This window comes from Gallus gallus, chromosome 3, assembly GCF_016699485.2.
Source record: "Gallus gallus isolate bGalGal1 chromosome 3, bGalGal1.mat.broiler.GRCg7b, whole genome shotgun sequence".
Taxonomy (NCBI): Eukaryota; Metazoa; Chordata; class Aves; order Galliformes; family Phasianidae; genus Gallus; species Gallus gallus.
Window position 1 is genome coordinate 15,692,802 of NC_052534.1, and position 15,863 is coordinate 15,708,664.

General features: G+C 48.5%; 1 protein-coding gene across 2 annotated transcripts; it reads left to right on the top strand.

Moving 5' to 3' along the window:
* The first annotated feature begins 127 nt into the window (after nt 1-127).
* TTL (tubulin tyrosine ligase) lies at nt 128-15,545 on the top strand. Of its 2 annotated transcripts, none has more exons than NM_001199392.3 (7): nt 128-424; nt 3,746-3,824; nt 5,477-5,709; nt 8,373-8,508; nt 8,601-8,870; nt 9,142-9,285; nt 11,200-15,545. In NM_001199392.3, the coding sequence occupies exons 1-7, from the start codon at nt 268-270 to the stop codon at nt 11,315-11,317; spliced, it is 1,137 nt and encodes a 378-aa protein (NP_001186321.1). In that variant the 5' UTR covers nt 128-267; the 3' UTR covers nt 11,318-15,545. The 2 variants fall into 2 exon arrangements, with proteins under 2 accessions (NP_001186321.1, XP_040552854.1); XM_040696920.2 differs by lacking the exon at nt 128-424 and adding an exon at nt 1,281-2,272.
* The last annotated feature ends 318 nt before the right edge of the window (nt 15,546-15,863 follow it).

Sequence of the window (15,863 nt, forward strand, 5' to 3'; positions counted from 1 at the left end):
ACCGCGGGGTAGGCCCGAGCCGGGGCCTCCCCGCCCCGCAGCCGCCGGCCCCGCGCGGTCCCTCCCCGCGATGAGCTCAGCCCTGCGGCGTGGCGCGGTGCGGGGCGGGCGGCGCGCAGGGGCGGGCGGCCCCGGCCATGCGGAGCTCGGCCGGGAGGCGGCGAGGGCGGCGGCGGAGGGCCCTGCCTAGGCTGCGGCGGGGCCCCATGGGCCTGGGGCACCCCTCGGGCCCCCGGGGATAGGCTCGGGGGTGGTCGCCCCGCCGCCATGTACACTTTCGTGGTGCGGGACGAGAACAGCAGCGTCTACGCGGAGGTTTCCCGGCTCCTCCTGGCCACCGGGCAGTGGAAGCGCCTGAGGAAGGACAACCCCCGCTTCAACCTGATGCTGGGCGAGAGGAACCGGCTCCCCTTCGGCAGGCTGGGTAAGGGGGAACCGTGGCAGCGTCTGTCGTCGCCGGCTGTCTCTCTGTCCTTCCCCCGAGGACCCGGGTAGGCGTGGTGCTGCTCCCCTCAGCCCCAGCGCGCCCTGGTTCTGGGAGGGGGACCCCGCGACAGGGTGCAGCCCCCGCGGCTTGTCACGGCCTCTTGTCTGCCAGGGTCTTCCCCCTGTGGGTCCCATGTGGCCCGCTGTTCCCCACCTCTTACTAGTCGTGCTGACACCCAGGCGTCTGCTGGGCTCCTTGAAGCAGGGACCCCCACAACCGGCATCGCTCAGAACAAAGGGCTGAGGCCGGTGGGCTCCGTGCAGCGATTCCCAGCCCTGGAATGGGCTTTCTCCAGCAACCGCACGGCCTGAGATTGGGCAGTCTTGGCTGGGGACACCGCCCCTCTTCTGGACTCCTAAGTATTGCCTTCCCCAAGTGCCTTCAGGATGGTGTCTCCGCAGCCCCTAGAAATGCCCCTAGAAATACCCTAGTGGAGGGTCTGGGATGCCGGCACACAGGGTGCTCACCCCACGGCAGGGCATTCCCTTTATTTGGCTCCTGCGTGTTGGGGGCACTGGTCTCAGGTTCCCCTCTGAGCCTGCCTTATCCTGCAGCAATGCTCTTGAGGACTTTTTTGCTGTTCAGATTGTGACAGCAGATCTGGAACCTGCTTGGGGCAGGGTGAAAGGCCATGTTTCTGTAAGGCTAAGCCTTCCACCCTCCTTGTCCCCCTATGCCAGCATCAGTGGCCATGTCTGAACAAGACCTGAGAGCTCCCCTGTACAGCCTTGTCCCTTTGCGTGCCCTGCACAGTGCTTGTCCAGTGCTCTGCTGGACGGGGAAGAGCCTGAAAGCAGGGAGAGAAAGGGCCGTGCACAGCCCGCAAGAGGGAGAGCCATGCCAGGCACTGGCAGCAGTGTGGGGTGGGGTGGGGAGCAGAGATGCAGTGTCATTGCCCGTGGCTGGTGGCAAGCTGGCTGGAGCCGCAGGGCTGGCAGCTGTCCGTGCAGACTGCCGGCTGCTGTTCTGGCCCCATGCTGGCTCCTGTCCCTGGGAGTGCTGGAGCCGGTTTAGGATCAGTGTGCTGCTAAGCACAGCACAGCGTTTCCCTTCTGTGGTCCCCTATTTCTGCATCAGACATCTGGCAGGACCCTCCTGGCCTCCTTCCATCTCATTCACCACAGTTTCCAGTGATTTTGCAGCACTGCTTCAGGCTGCAGTAGCATTGGAGCAGGAGAAACCCCCTCGCCCCAGCAACTTGAGGGCAAGACTGCTTTTGCAGCCCCTTTCATGCAATTCAAACCCAGCACCATTCAATCAGCACTGCTTTTTCAGATGTGCAGTTCACCAGCTCCAGCACCTCTCCCCTTGTTTCCATGTGAATTCACAACTGGAAAGTCCCCACATCCTATGGCAAATGCCATCTGGTCGCTTCCCAGCTCAAAGCTGTTTGCAGCAAGCAGAGGAGAGGCTAAAGCAGTGAGGATGCTCGCAGGTGCTGCAGCCAGCCATAGCAAGCAAACCTGTAACCTAATGTGCCTGACATGAAGATGTGCCTTTGAGCCTCAGACTTTGTCACAGACCCAGCGCGGTCCTCTGATGTGACCAGCACGTCCGGCTGTGCAGTTCAATCTCTTAACAAGCCCTTCCAACGTGGAGAGGATCCCTGAGATGATGGAAGGGCTTTAGCAAGCTCTTCAGCATGTGTTGCAATGGAAGGCCTGAAAATTTAAACCTTTTTTGCAGCTGAGATGCAGCAACAACTGTTAGAGGGGGACCAAACTTTGGTACTGGCTTCTTCAACCCATCCTGAATCAGTAGATTCAGACAAAAACCATGGTTTTGGTATGTATCCCAGAAAGCTGTAGAACCATCTCTGGTATATCTTCCTCAAGCTGTCCCTCTGCAGCTGTTGCGTGCAGGCTGACTTGGTTTTTCTGAAGGCTTGAAACACGTCATTTCAGCGAGCTGTAAGGCTGTGAATCCTGAGAGAGAGATGGAGGTGGGCACTCAGCTGGAGCCTCTGGCTGGCTGCAAGCACTCTGATTGCACTCACTGATTTCCTACTTCTTGGGCTGATGGTGCCCTTAAGCAGTGAGTCCGCTTGGGTCACCTTTGGGACGTTAGTTCCTCTAGGAAGCAAGCAAAATCAATAAACTGGAAACAGAAGGAAATCTGAGAGTTTTTGCTAATTTCTTCTGGTAAATCAGCGTGTGGCAGTGCTGGCTGCATGTTAAAGTACCTGAAATGGCAGATCTTGTGCCTGAAGGTGGGTTTAAGCTTTCTCATATTTAAGGATCTGTGAATAAAATAGTGATCCATGCCAGGGCCGTGGGGTTTTTTTTGTTTGTTTGTTTTAATTGAAGTAGACATTGACTATCTGTGCTCTTGCAGGTGCCTGGTCTTTAAGTTAATATTTTTTCTGGGCCTGTTTTTTTTTTTTAAGGCAAACTCCAAGGAGTGTAACTGAAACTCTGCATGCTGTTTCAGGGCCTAAATCACTCCCACAGGCGTTTGTTTGGAAAGAGAAGGCAAAAATGCAAACAACGCCGTGCCTGGGAGATTCCCTCAAGGTCTCGTTTCAGACCAGAGAGGTTTCCTGTCACATTTCCCCTATTCGTGTTCTTGTTGGTTGTTGTCACAGGGTTCCAGCTTTTGCCTCAGGCATCGTTCACCTGTTGCACATTGATGGCTGTGTGGGACAGGCTGAGCTGCTGCCCGGATCTGCATTACTGTGGTCTGTCGCAGCAGAGAGATCCTAACCGAGCACGGGTTGCGCTGTGTGCAAGGGTGAGGACAGGCAGCCTGTGGTGCGAAGCCCAGTATGAGCAGCGAGGCTAAATCTCCTAACATTGGCCCAGTTAAAATACTGGCAAAAAGGGAATCCTGTTATAAATGACAGAAGAGAAACAGAAACCCTAAGGCTGTTTTCTAAGCTGTAATCTTTGTGCTGTGATGTACTTCATCTTCCTACTGCACTTAAGATTGAGTGAAATCTTGGCTCTTAAAAACTGCCACCAGCAAATGGAGAATGCTTTTGGGTGGCTCTGCCAGTTCCCAGTATGAATTAGGAAGTGGTTATTTTCCCTTGGAAAATGGCAGCGACATGTTCAAAGCTGACTTGAGTAAGTGCATGGGCCTTCTCTCCTGAAGGAAAGAAAATGGCAGAGCCAATATCAGCTCAGTGCCTGTTTCTTTGACACGGGTTGAGGAAACAGCCTGGTTTTCTTCCCTACTGCACAGATCCTCTGCACCAAGCAGGTATTTTTTCCTTCAGTAATTGAAAACTTTGTCTGACCCCTCTATTCTTCCTTGTAGGCCACGAACCTGGACTTGTGCAATTGGTGAATTATTACAGGGGAGCAGACAAGCTGTGCCGCAAAGCATCCCTGGTGAAGTAAGAAATTTACTGAATTGTTGCATTGGGATTGGTAGAAACGTTTCTGCTAGCTGTTGTCAACAGCTCAACCTGTTCTTAGGGTATTTCACAGAGCAGCTGCCCTGGGAATGTCCTAGCATGTGCTGTCCTCAGACTTCTGTGTTGATCTACGCAGCTATCTGTGCACAATGACCTCTTTGTAACTTCAGGGGAAATGACATTTCCACTGAATTACATCTGCTTGAAAAATAGAGTATATTGAATCAGGCAGACAGGGAGCTGCAGATTAGAGCCAAATCAAAGGGAAAAAAAACCAACCAAACAACAAACCGTATCTGCTCTTTCTCCTTGTAGCTACTTGATTAAAACCTACTCCTTTTATTCTGATTCATACAGAGAGGAGGCACTAATATGCCTTTAGCTAATCATATTTGTTGGTCAAGCAAATGTCTGGAGACATCTCCAGGAAGAGCTGGCTCTGGGAGTTATTTCTGCACGACCAGCCACGCCACAGTCTCCTGGGGAAATGACGGTGAGCTTTCATTGCAGATAACCCTAGTCCCCCTGCAAACCGTTAGGGCCTCTTCATGTCAGAACTCTTGGCCTCCTCCAAGAATTTCATTCCATGTTAGTGTCTGTCCTGCCTCTTGCTGATGCAGTTCTGCAGACTGCATGCTGCTCTGAGGCCTCTCTTTCCTCTGCAAAGAACCTAGTCTCAGAAGCTTTCTGTGCATTGGTGATTGTGTTAGGCACTGAGTATATTTTAAACAAGCATTTGGTGCACTCTCCAGCTGGATTTCTGTGCAACGGAGGACCTGGACACAGTGCTCAAAATGCTTCTGCTTGTTTTTCTCTCCTGAAGCTTGGCTGACCTTTTGAGCTCTAGAGTCAGCCACGCTTCAAGACACTTATGAACCCAAGGGACCAGAAATGACATTCCTCTGACAGTGGGATCTGAGGGTGTCACTGCCTGACTGCTATTTCAACAGACAGGCACAAATGTATGGAGAGAGTCAGCACGTCATTAGCTCTGCTTTTGGCCTTCAGCAAAACACAGTGAGCATTCAGAGAGGTAGGCAACTCTCTGGACTCTGAAGGATAACGGACCTGAGCACCACTGGCAGGAGTTTGTTGGCATCTCTTGATATAACTGGTAGGAGAGAGTATCTGCCAGCGGGAACAGAGGCTGCGTGCAGAGGGTATCCTGGGCACCTCAGAAAATGAAGCATGTAGCCATATCCTTGCTTTCACTGCATCCCCAGTGGCCTTCCGTCACAGCTAGGGTGTCTGATCTGATGTGTATCAGCAATCATGCCTCCTCAGTGGCCTTGTGCAGAGATGGTGCAGGGAGGTCACTGCAAGCTCTAATTAGAGTGGTTTCTACTCTACTGGTTGTTTCATGACATCCATAGTATCTAGAAAATATTTAACAGAAGTGTGTAGGTATGGTTCAAAGAGCTGCAGCTTTGGGTTGCCTTAATCTGTATAGGAAGATTCTGATTTCAAAGATAGAAAGAGAACACAATAACTGAATCCAGATTGTAAGATGCTATTCTTCACCAAGCAAAAGAGCCCAGTTAGTGGTGATTTGTACTTATTAAATGATGTCCTCACAGCTCACTCTGGAGATTAACAATTCGGAAATTATCAGCCTGTATCTCTTCATCTAGGCTAATCAAGACAAGCCCTGAGCTATCAGAGTCTTGCACGTGGTTTCCCGAGTCATATGTGATTTATCCAACAAACTTGAAGACCCCTGTGGCTCCGGCACAGAATGGAATTCGCCATCTCATAAACAACACGAGGACAGATGAGAGGGAAGTCTTCTTGGCAGCTTACAACAGGCGTCGGGAAGGCAGAGAAGGCAATGTGTGGATTGCCAAGTCCTCGGCTGGTGCCAAAGGTTCGTTCTTCAGCAAAATGAGCCACCTTCTCAGTGTTTCTCCTAGTGGAGTCATGGGGTTTGGTTGAGCCCAAACTTGGCTGCGAAGGGCTTTGACTACTGCTTAGTGGCATGGAACTCCGTACGTGAATTGTAATATGCAGGTGGTAGTTGGACACGATGGCAGTGAAAGGGCCCCCTTTTTTCTACTCATACACCTCAAAATATAAGAAGGTTTGCTGCAAGGGGAGGGCAGCAGGGAGAGGAGGCCAAGGGAACGTGGGCTGTAAGAGATGAGGGAGCAGAATGAGATATGAAGAGCAGGGCATCGAACAGGACAGTAGTCATCCACGACAGCAGGAAACATCATGCTGCATCTAAGCCTGATTTCAGCTGAGTAGAAATGCCATCGTTTGTCTTCCGGCCAACTCAAATACCTGATGCCAGTGGCCCACTCATGGTCACGCTGAGAGTGAGTCTGTGAGCTCCGTGCATCCAAATTATACCCAAACTGTGGGCAGGGAGCAGAGCAAAGGCAAGCAATGCAATATCTGTACTTCCCTTAATTTGAATAGGATACATAATAGATAACATACAGATACTTAAATGATAACATATACCTCCTTCCAGAAGTCATGAGCTATTAAGATGAGATGGCTGGACACAGCTATGAATGTAATGCTTTGGTAATTATCCTATCTACCAATCATAGCGGTATCACTGGCATGCTGTCAGAATTGCTTTCTGGAAACTTTCCTTGCTGCGTATGAGGAACCCAGTCCATTCAAAGGTAGCAAGCCCACATGTACTACTCATTTGCAGCATCTCTTCTGATGCAGCTTTACCAAAATCATCAGGCAATGTGAAAGCCAGAGGTGGGAGGCTGCAGGATATAACTCTCCTTCATGCAAGCTTTCCTCAGTGTTCTGCTTTCACGGCCGTGTTACTGCAAAGCATCAGAGGATTGTATTTTCATCAGAGATGAAGGGGAAATGATTCCTTTTGTCATGCTGCTGATAGGAAGTGTGTCTGTTCAGTGTCACTGGCAAAGAAACATTGTGGAAAACTGAGAAAGCCATGGCTGTTGTTTGCTTGCAGCATGGGAAGATTCAGTGTCCCCACATACTTCATTCAAGTGTAATCTCACCTTCTTTTTACGTTAAAGTAACATTATATTCAATGGTGTGCTGCAGAACTCAAGATGGGAATTGATGCGGTGAGCAAATCTGATGTTAATCTTCTAGAGAGCAGTTCTAAATGTCTGGGGATTACTTCTGATGAAGAAGAAAGCTTGTCAGTATTAATTGCCCAGGCAGATTCAGTTAAGGCACAGCTCCTGACTCAGGGGAGTTCTAGGAGAAACTTGATTGTCCATCAGTAATAGGAAGACTAAAGGTTTAGGATGCCCTGACTTAATAGTTGGGAAGTTTTCATCTCTGGCTAGAGGTGTTTGTGTTGTCTTTGAGAACAGAGACATTGGCCCTCACATAAGCTGCTTTTCTGTCTCGCTGGGTTGCTGACTAGGTGCACAGTTAAGCCAACCACTCCCTCAGTTCACCATCTGTCCAGCACAGAACAGATATTTGCTGATTTTCCTGCTGCAGGGGCTTACTATGTTAAAGGGGTGTTGTTTTCCTCCTTTCCCCCAGTGCATAGCCCTGTGATTGTACTACTGTAAATGTCTGCTTGGCTCTGCTGTAGTAAGGGGACTAAAAAACTTCCTTCTTCTCTTTCCCCCTGCACATTTCCTCCCCTCCACCCCCCCAAAAAAAGAAAAAAAAGAGGGAAGTATTTTGATGAAGCACTTCCAGTTGAGAATTGTTAGATAATTTTACTTGAGCTGGTTTGGGTGGATTCATTTCTAGACTTGCAAGAAATGAACAGAGGCAGCGTCAGCCAAAATGTGATAGTATTTAAAAGATGCATCTGAATTCTTTAATGAATAGTTTCCATGGCAGGGGAAAACACTGATTACGTGGATGAGCATTTTGAAACAGTTCTTTTCCTAATTCAGCAGTGATTTCAGCAGTAACTTAAATGGACTCAGTGAGCAGAGGAACACAGTTTGCACACGCATGCATGTGTGACTGCCTCTGGCAAACAGAAAAGCTCGGCAGGGGAAGAAAGTCTGAGTCTAGGATAAAAACAAACCTCCCTTCCCAAAGAATCAAAATAAATAAAAACCTCACAAGCTGCCAAAACCCTGCTTTCCAAGCTGCTGAAAAACAGAAAAGCAAAACAGAATTAAAAAGTGCTTGCTAAATGTTCCTCCCTACCAAGACCAGATGGAAAAAACGTGCCAGAAAGGGAAACAAAATCTCCCAAACAAAGCAGCTGCCTCACTTCTTGCCAAAGTCTCTCTCTGCTGCGCATCCACTTGCATTTAAAATAGCCATCTGCCTGCTAAAAAGCCCCATGTTATCTCTGGAACCCGTGGTTCCCAGCTGTGCTCCAGCTGTGAAGAAACCAAATGCCCTGTGCTGAGGGAAGAGGGATATAGCTCTGCCAGTCTGCTACCTGACTTTATGCAAATATAACAATTGCTCAAGCAGCAATCGGCTCTGAAGTTGCTGGTTCTTTTATGTTGCTTGTTTTGTCATGGGAACGAGCCATGGCCCTCTTGGGCCCGGAAAGAACTCCAGCAATGATCTTTACCTAATTTTTTCTTTTCCTTTCTGTGCCAGGGGAAGGAATCCTGATTTCTTCAGAGGCTTCAGAGCTCCTGGATTTCATTGATGAGCAGGGACAAGTGCACGTGATTCAGAAATACCTGGAGAAGCCTCTTCTTTTGGAGCCAGGGCATCGCAAGTTTGATATCAGGTAATTTTGTTGCTTTTTTGGCTTCTGTGATACTGATTTGTGCTGTTTCTTGCTAAGCCACTGAGACGTGAGTTTGTTCTCTTTTCCCCTAGGAGCTGGGTTCTCGTGGATCATCTGTATAATATCTACCTCTACAGAGAGGGTGTCCTGCGGACCTCTTCCGAACCATATAACAGTGCTAATTTCCAGGACAAAACCTGCCACCTGACCAATCACTGCATTCAGAAGGAATATTCCAAAAATTATGGGCGGTATGAGGAAGGGAATGAAATGTTCTTTGAAGAGTTCAACCAGTATCTGATGGATGCCCTGAACACAACGCTTGAGAATAGCATCTTATTGCAAATCAAACACATAATAAGGTAACCAGCTACCTATTGTACAGGGGTACGTAGCACTTGAGTGACAGTACTTAAGCCAAAGAGACATAACTTGGAGGGTTTTGGTGGCAAATGAGCTCTGATTGTCAGCTCCATGGGGACCTGGTACAGTCCTTTGTGGCTCGGACTTCTGCTCCAGAAGGCAGCAAGTGACCCATACACTTAACTGCACTGTGCACTTGCCCTTGGAAACTGCAGCCCAGACTGTGTCTGCAGGGCTTTTAACCTTGTGTTTCTGCTTTTCCCATCACAGAAGCTGCCTTATGTGTATAGAGCCTGCAATCAGCACAAAGCATCTTCACTACCAGAGCTTCCAGCTCTTTGGCTTTGACTTCATGGTTGATGAGGAGTTGAAAGTCTGGCTCATAGAAGTCAATGGGGCTCCAGCTTGTGCCCAGTAAGTAGCCAGTTTCTGTAATTTTTGTTTGTGATGCCACTATTCACTTAACTTGCTTAAAACATGGCTGTGTACCAGCTCCAAACAAAAAAGGTGGAAGAAAATGAATGGTAAGGGCTTTTCCCGGGCAAATCCTTACCAGATATTGCTCTAAGTACCAGTCAATTTAAGTTAATTGCTGCTGCCTCTGTGCTTGGCCTCCCCCAGCTTCTTTCCTTCTTAAATCTCATTTTCTGAACAACTGGATCTAAATACAACTTGGGCTGTTTTTATTGACACCTTGGGGTACGTTGCAGAATCAATGCCTTGGACCTCAGGTGGTTTCTCATTCTCTTGTAGAGACAGGCTGCTCTTCACGTGAGCTCAGAATAATAATGAGTAGCTTTAGAGGTAGCAGCTGGAAACAGGTGACTGAATTTGCCTCAGACGTTGGATCAAAGGCTCTACTAGCCACAGCTGAGAGCTGTGACAGCCACAGCCACAAACCCATGGCCATGAACATCTCTGCGTAGGCATAGTGAGAAGTGCTGTTTTATGTGATTGAGACAACTGTGGAAGACCAGGAATCGTTGCCTAAATAGGCATTTATATCATATACAGACCCAGCTTAGCAGGCTGTTCTACATTGTCTGCATTATTATACTTTTAAAAATTATTTATATATATGTATGACTATTATATCATACTACGTACAGCATATAACTTAATAATTATATGTATGCTGTATTATGTGCATTAATCTATATTACATATAGATTAGAGCAAATCATTGCTAATAGTAGAGAAGAAATAAGGGGTCAGCTTAGCAGGCAGCCCAGACAGCAGTCTTTTCAGAGCTAGGCCTAGGGGGGCTTTTGTTGTCCAAAACGTCCTGTTCATCACGTGCACCATGGTACAATTCTGCCTGGTGCCTCCTTTTTGCTCTGTGGGTAGAATTTGGCTTTTGCTGCATGGGTTTGGGTTTCAGCAATGCTCTGGTTGCTTTGTACCTATGTATGGCTCTTGGAAGCCTTGAGAAGCAGATGAGCTAAGTTTTGGCTATTGGTGGCTTTTTCTTTTCAGGGCTATTCTCTAATTCATAGCTCCAAACCACACAATTCCCATTTAAGAGGCAAAAATTGGCTGCTGAAAGCAGCAACATGCCCAGAAGCTGGAAAAGTGCCTTACTGTCATGAAGCTTCAGCTCATAGAGTGACACTGTTAATGCTAGTAAAGACAGCTTTAGTACTCAGTGTCCCATACAACAGTGTGTTCTGTGAGGTTACGCACGTATTTCCTTCAGCAGAAAATGAAGCTGTTGTTAACTCAGTTCCTCAAACACATTGTCTCTCTTCTGCCTAATCCTGCTTTGCATGAGCCTTGCCGTTACGAAACTCTTCCAAGGGGTGGTCCTGTGAAATCTCTGTGCCTGGCTTACAAGTTACTGTGCACAATTGCACCTCACTGCAGAATTTCAACGGATCACACATTCATCAGAGAAGTATCTCTGGGGCACACCCCCACTTGCACAGGGTCATGATGATCATGACTCCCTGAGCTGGGAGGCTGCTGCTACAGGGGGTTCTCAGCAGTTGTCTGCCCCCCTGCATCTAGTGGTGAGAGTCCTGAAGGTGGGAGCAACTGCAGTGTCTGTTGTTCTGACAGTAAACTCAGATAGCAGGTTTTGTGGTCCCAAGCTGCAGAGAGCATTGTTGGGAATGGGAGCATTGTTAAAAAAGAAGGCAGTTTCTGGCATAGGAGGGGAGGATATCAAGGGATGCCTTATTCACCACTAGCCTCTCTGAGGCCACCTGTATCAGCAGCAGGATCTTGTAGCTCCCCTTGGGAAAATGCATGCCTATATATAAAGAAGTTGGGAGACCTGCTGGTTTGCTCTGTTTGGGCATCTTACTCTGTCTCTCTCTCATCTCTTAGGAAGCTATATGCAGAACTCTGCCAAGGAATTGTGGATGTAGCCATCTCTAGCGTTTTCCCCCTTGCTGACACTGGACAGAAGACAAGTCAGCCAACATCGATCTTTATCAAACTGTGATGATTACAGGAGTGCATCTGCTGCGCGCAAGAAGAGACTGCACCCATTGGGCCAGCACTGTCTAATGGCTTATCTCAGTATTATGCCAAAAAGTGATAGGGACAGGCTTCTCTTTTTTTCTGGAAAGTCATGGAGAAAAACAACAAAACAGGCATCCACATAAAGCTGCGATGATCCAGAGCTGCTGGGACAACTCTGCCTGCATTCACCAAAATCTACTTTAGAAACAGCTCATGTGACTTTGATACCTGAAACAAATCTCTGGGAGTATAGCAAAATAACCTTAAGATGAAACCCCAACAGGGATACTATAATACTGTATTAGCTCCTCCTTTTCTATAGAGATAACGTGGGTTTTTTTTTTTTAAGGCAGTTGAGTGAAGAATACAGTGATCTTCTGGGATATCATGGTTGGAAAGTTTTACTCCTCCCACTATGTTTCTTCTTTCCTCACCTACTGCATCATTAGTGCCTTAGCTCAGCTCCAAATAGGTGACTCCTTTCCTTTGTTCCTGCTCTATCCTGCAGAAAGGAACAAGCTGCCTTGCATCACAGGATGCATAACACCAGGAACACCAAGAATTCAGTTTCCTTGGGTATTTTCAAAGCTGGCTGGCTGAACACCCAAGCAATGACTGGCAAGGATGCTGTTGGAAAAGGTGCTGAACTGCAGGCGGTGAATTAACCCAAGCAGGGAAGGCAGTTTGTTTATTATAGTTATCCCTTTTCCTAATGAGATTTGATCAGTTTCCATCCAAGTCTGATGCAGTTGGATTCTGTTTAAAACAGGTAGAGAGACTTTCCCTTGGGGCTCACCTGCAGGCTATAGGATTCCTAGCATCACTTCTGTGCTAAGAGTGTTTCAAATAGCTGGAACCCAAACTTCTCAGCTTCTGAGACACTGATGTGAATTTAGGCTCTTCTCTCAGTTTCACCTTTACGCCCTTGAGGCTTGCATCTGAAACCTTTCAACTCAAATGATTTTTATCCTTTTTGATCCAATCAATTTGATTCTCTTCTATTTGACAATTTACTACCACAATCCACAGCTCAGTCCCAGCTAAGGGGAAGATGGGTGAGATATTGCAGACCACGAGATTTCTTGTGTGTAGGTTTGCCACACAGCTGGGACAGGATGATATTCTTGTGGGGAAGTTAAATTCCTTGAGGACCCTGAATTTCAGAGCTAACATCTACTCTGAGTACATCCTAAGTCCTTGGCATACTACCCGTTCTGTGAAGTTCATCTGAATTTTTAGCGTAAGCCCAGAATATCCTTCCTAAGCTTAATGCTCTCTGTGGAGCACTGCTGCATTTCTAACAGCAGCTGTGTGAGTGGTATCTGTGCCATACCCCAGATTTTCATATGAAGAGTCAAAATTCAACAATTAGCTCTCCCTCTTCAAGAGACTGTAACAGTGTCTGCGAAGAACTGAGTGCTCACAGGGTGCTGCACACTGGTGGTCCTGGGTTAGGAGTTTCTTTCCATGTTGCACACGATGCGTGGATGTATGTTAGCTCTGAGGTTACATGTTTGAAAACATGCTTCAGGGCAGATTGCAAACAAGTGCCTGCTCAAGCAGCACAGAACTGATTCCCAGTGAGGAGGGAAGGACATGGATTGTCTGACTGAGATCTCCACACACTGCGTAGGAAACCATCATGGAAAACTGCAGCTCGGGGGGTTTGAATTGATCGCAGCAGGAGAGCAGAGTGTGCTGCTGAGGTCAGGACTGTGTTTTGCTGCCTCTGGCAGGGAGAGATGGTTGGCACAGAAATAAACTGGTTCCAGTTACCCAAAATAAACAAATGAGGAGATCGTGGAGGTTACAGGCTTCTGGCTGCCTGTGTGTAATGGGATGCAAATCAAGGAGTGGGATTTCTGCCTCTCACAAGATCCTGGCGCTGTGATGTACTTATCTCTGCTCATGAAATGTCAAAGGTCTTTGTGCCAGCCAAAGGGTCTGCAACCAGACAGTCCTGCCACCTTTCTGTAGGCAGAACTGAAGTGTACTGGCCTCCTTGGAGTAAGGCATTTTGATCGTACTGTAATGGCACAGACATTCTTTGCAAAATACTGTGAATCCACGCATGGCGCCATTTCACACCAGGCTGCTTAAATCCAGAAGGGAACAGAGCACTTGGCAAGACCCAGCAGAAGCGCTGCAGAAAGGAAGCATTCCAGAAGGCCACACGAACATCTCTGGAGTTGTAAATGCTCTGAGTGCTGCGTCGATCAGCATCTGCCCACTGTGGCAGGCATGAGGTGGGCTGGTGCACACTGAGCAGTGACCAGGAGCAGTAGCTACAGGAGATGGGCTTTGCTGTGTTCCTCTGTGCTGTGTGCAAAGGAGGCTGGGCTGCGGGTGCTGTGGGGTGGTTTTGTTTCTGAGCAGGACCCCCAAGTGCCGGGTTTGGTCTCTGGCTTTGGAACTTGTGTGTATGCTGAAGGGTCACCGTGAACTCTTTGGCTCAGGAGGCAGTGGGGAAGTAGTGAGTCGTGGACTGGGAGAGAGGGGATGTGGGAAAAGAACTGGTTGGTTTTTTTTTTAATCTTACGGTAGCATATGAGGTGTCAAAATTTCCATGCAAACCAGGCAAAGTATGGTGGTAGCATTCTATGGTAAACGATTAGGCTATAATGGTTAACAGGCAAAGCTACCTGTTCACCATGTCTCCGTTGGCATTTTCGTGTTAGCTTAAAATTAGCTTAAGCTAATGTGAACTTTAACAATACAACTTCTTCCCCAGCAAAGACAGGATCTGATAGCAGTCACCCTGGTCCAGGATGTGTGTGAGGTGACAGGAGACACCGAACACACTCAAGCCCTAGAGCTACTCAGTGTGCAAAGTGAGAAAAGAAAATGTTCCCTGTCATAAAGAAATGAAAAACACTCGAGCCATCTTTATTTTCTTCTCAAAAGGGAAATGCAAAAAATCAAATTGCTCCCTTTCTCAGTGGACAGATCCATGCTCATGGAGTGGCATATGGCCAGGAAAGCAGCCTGGGCGCAGGAAGATGCAGCGTCCTTCACAGGAGCAGTGGACAGCCAGGAGAAGCGCCGACTCAGGAACATCTGCCCAACTCTTAAGGCCTTTTCTTCCCATTTTCATCTGGGATTGCACTGTGGTACGTTACCACCTGGCTGTTTCTGCTGCTCCCTTAAAAGTAGGGCTTCTGTTCAGTGGTAAAGCCATGACTACAGGTGATGTAGCTGCTTATAACTTGTACTTCAGCTGGGTTTTGGGGAGTTGGTGATTCAGGGACACTTTGATCATTGGTATCCTTACTGAATTCTTAAAAATAAGCAACAGCTGCTGGAGGAAAACAGCAGGTACTGCCTATGACTGTTTACCACCTGCCCTCAACATGCTTACTGAGGTAAAGCACGGGTGGAAAATGATAGAGGACAGACAGCAGAGTGCCTGAGCTCCTGTCCAATATATTAGCCAAGCAGGAGAGGACAGGCATGTGGCTGAGGCCTGAGCACTGCAGCTGTGGGTGCGCCTTGCAAGCAATGCTCACAAACCCTTTGGAGACTTTGGGTTGGCTTTTTTTAGAAAAATGCAAAAACAAATGTTTTCTAGCTCATTTCAGCTAAAAGGTCAATAGAATAGGTCTTAGTCTCTTTCCTAAGCTTTTGCAAAGGATGGTGCTGGGTTTGAAGAAGATACCCAACATATGGCGGGATGTCTCAAATCTTAGTTCAGTGTCAGCCGTGAAGGATGTAGGACCCAGGTGCTCTGGCTGTTGACCAGCAGGGTCTGGTCCAGCAGGAATCTGGGTCTCTGTGTGGCAGCAACAGCTCCTGTGCTCCTACCGAAGGCCATGAAAAACACCGGAGAAGTCTGTGGAGGTCTTATATGCTGCTTCACCCGGCTGCTGTGACCTGTTGTCATCAGTGCCCTTTAGGACTGCTCGCATGTCCCCTGTCCTATCATTTAGTGTTCTCTACATGCAGCTCTGCCTGAGGGAGCTGCACCACGCCATACATGCGTTAATGGTGGTGTCTCATTCCCGGTGTCAGCTACTGCAGAGAGCCACGGCGCGGACAGCAGCCGATGCCGGGGGTGTGTGGGACACTCCTGCGACAGCTCTGGGTCTCCCTGCTGGCTGCCTGCACGTCAGCATGCACGTGTACAGCTGGCGGGGCTCCCAGCTTGTGCTTTTCCAGCCGATGTGTCCATGTCTGTCCTCAAGCATCATTAAAACAAGCGAATCTCCCTGGCTGCGGCGTTTCTTTGGGACAGTGGGGTGGCAGATCCCCTGAGGGGAGCATCGGTGCAGCCCAAGGAGCACATCAAGCCCCAGCAGCAGTGGTTTGTCACAAGAGCAAGATAAAAGCAACCCGAGAGGGCCATGTGCCAGATACCTGGGGTGATTTTGGGGGGTGATTTGGAGGCCTGATAGTGGCGTTGGTGCAGGCAGGGGCTGCCAGCTGCAGGCCTGCTCCTTTGAGATAAGCACCTCTGGCTTATCTGTGTGCATGCCACCAGCATGGGGCTGTGAGGGAGTGCAAGCTTCTGGCACGCTGGCAGGGGACTT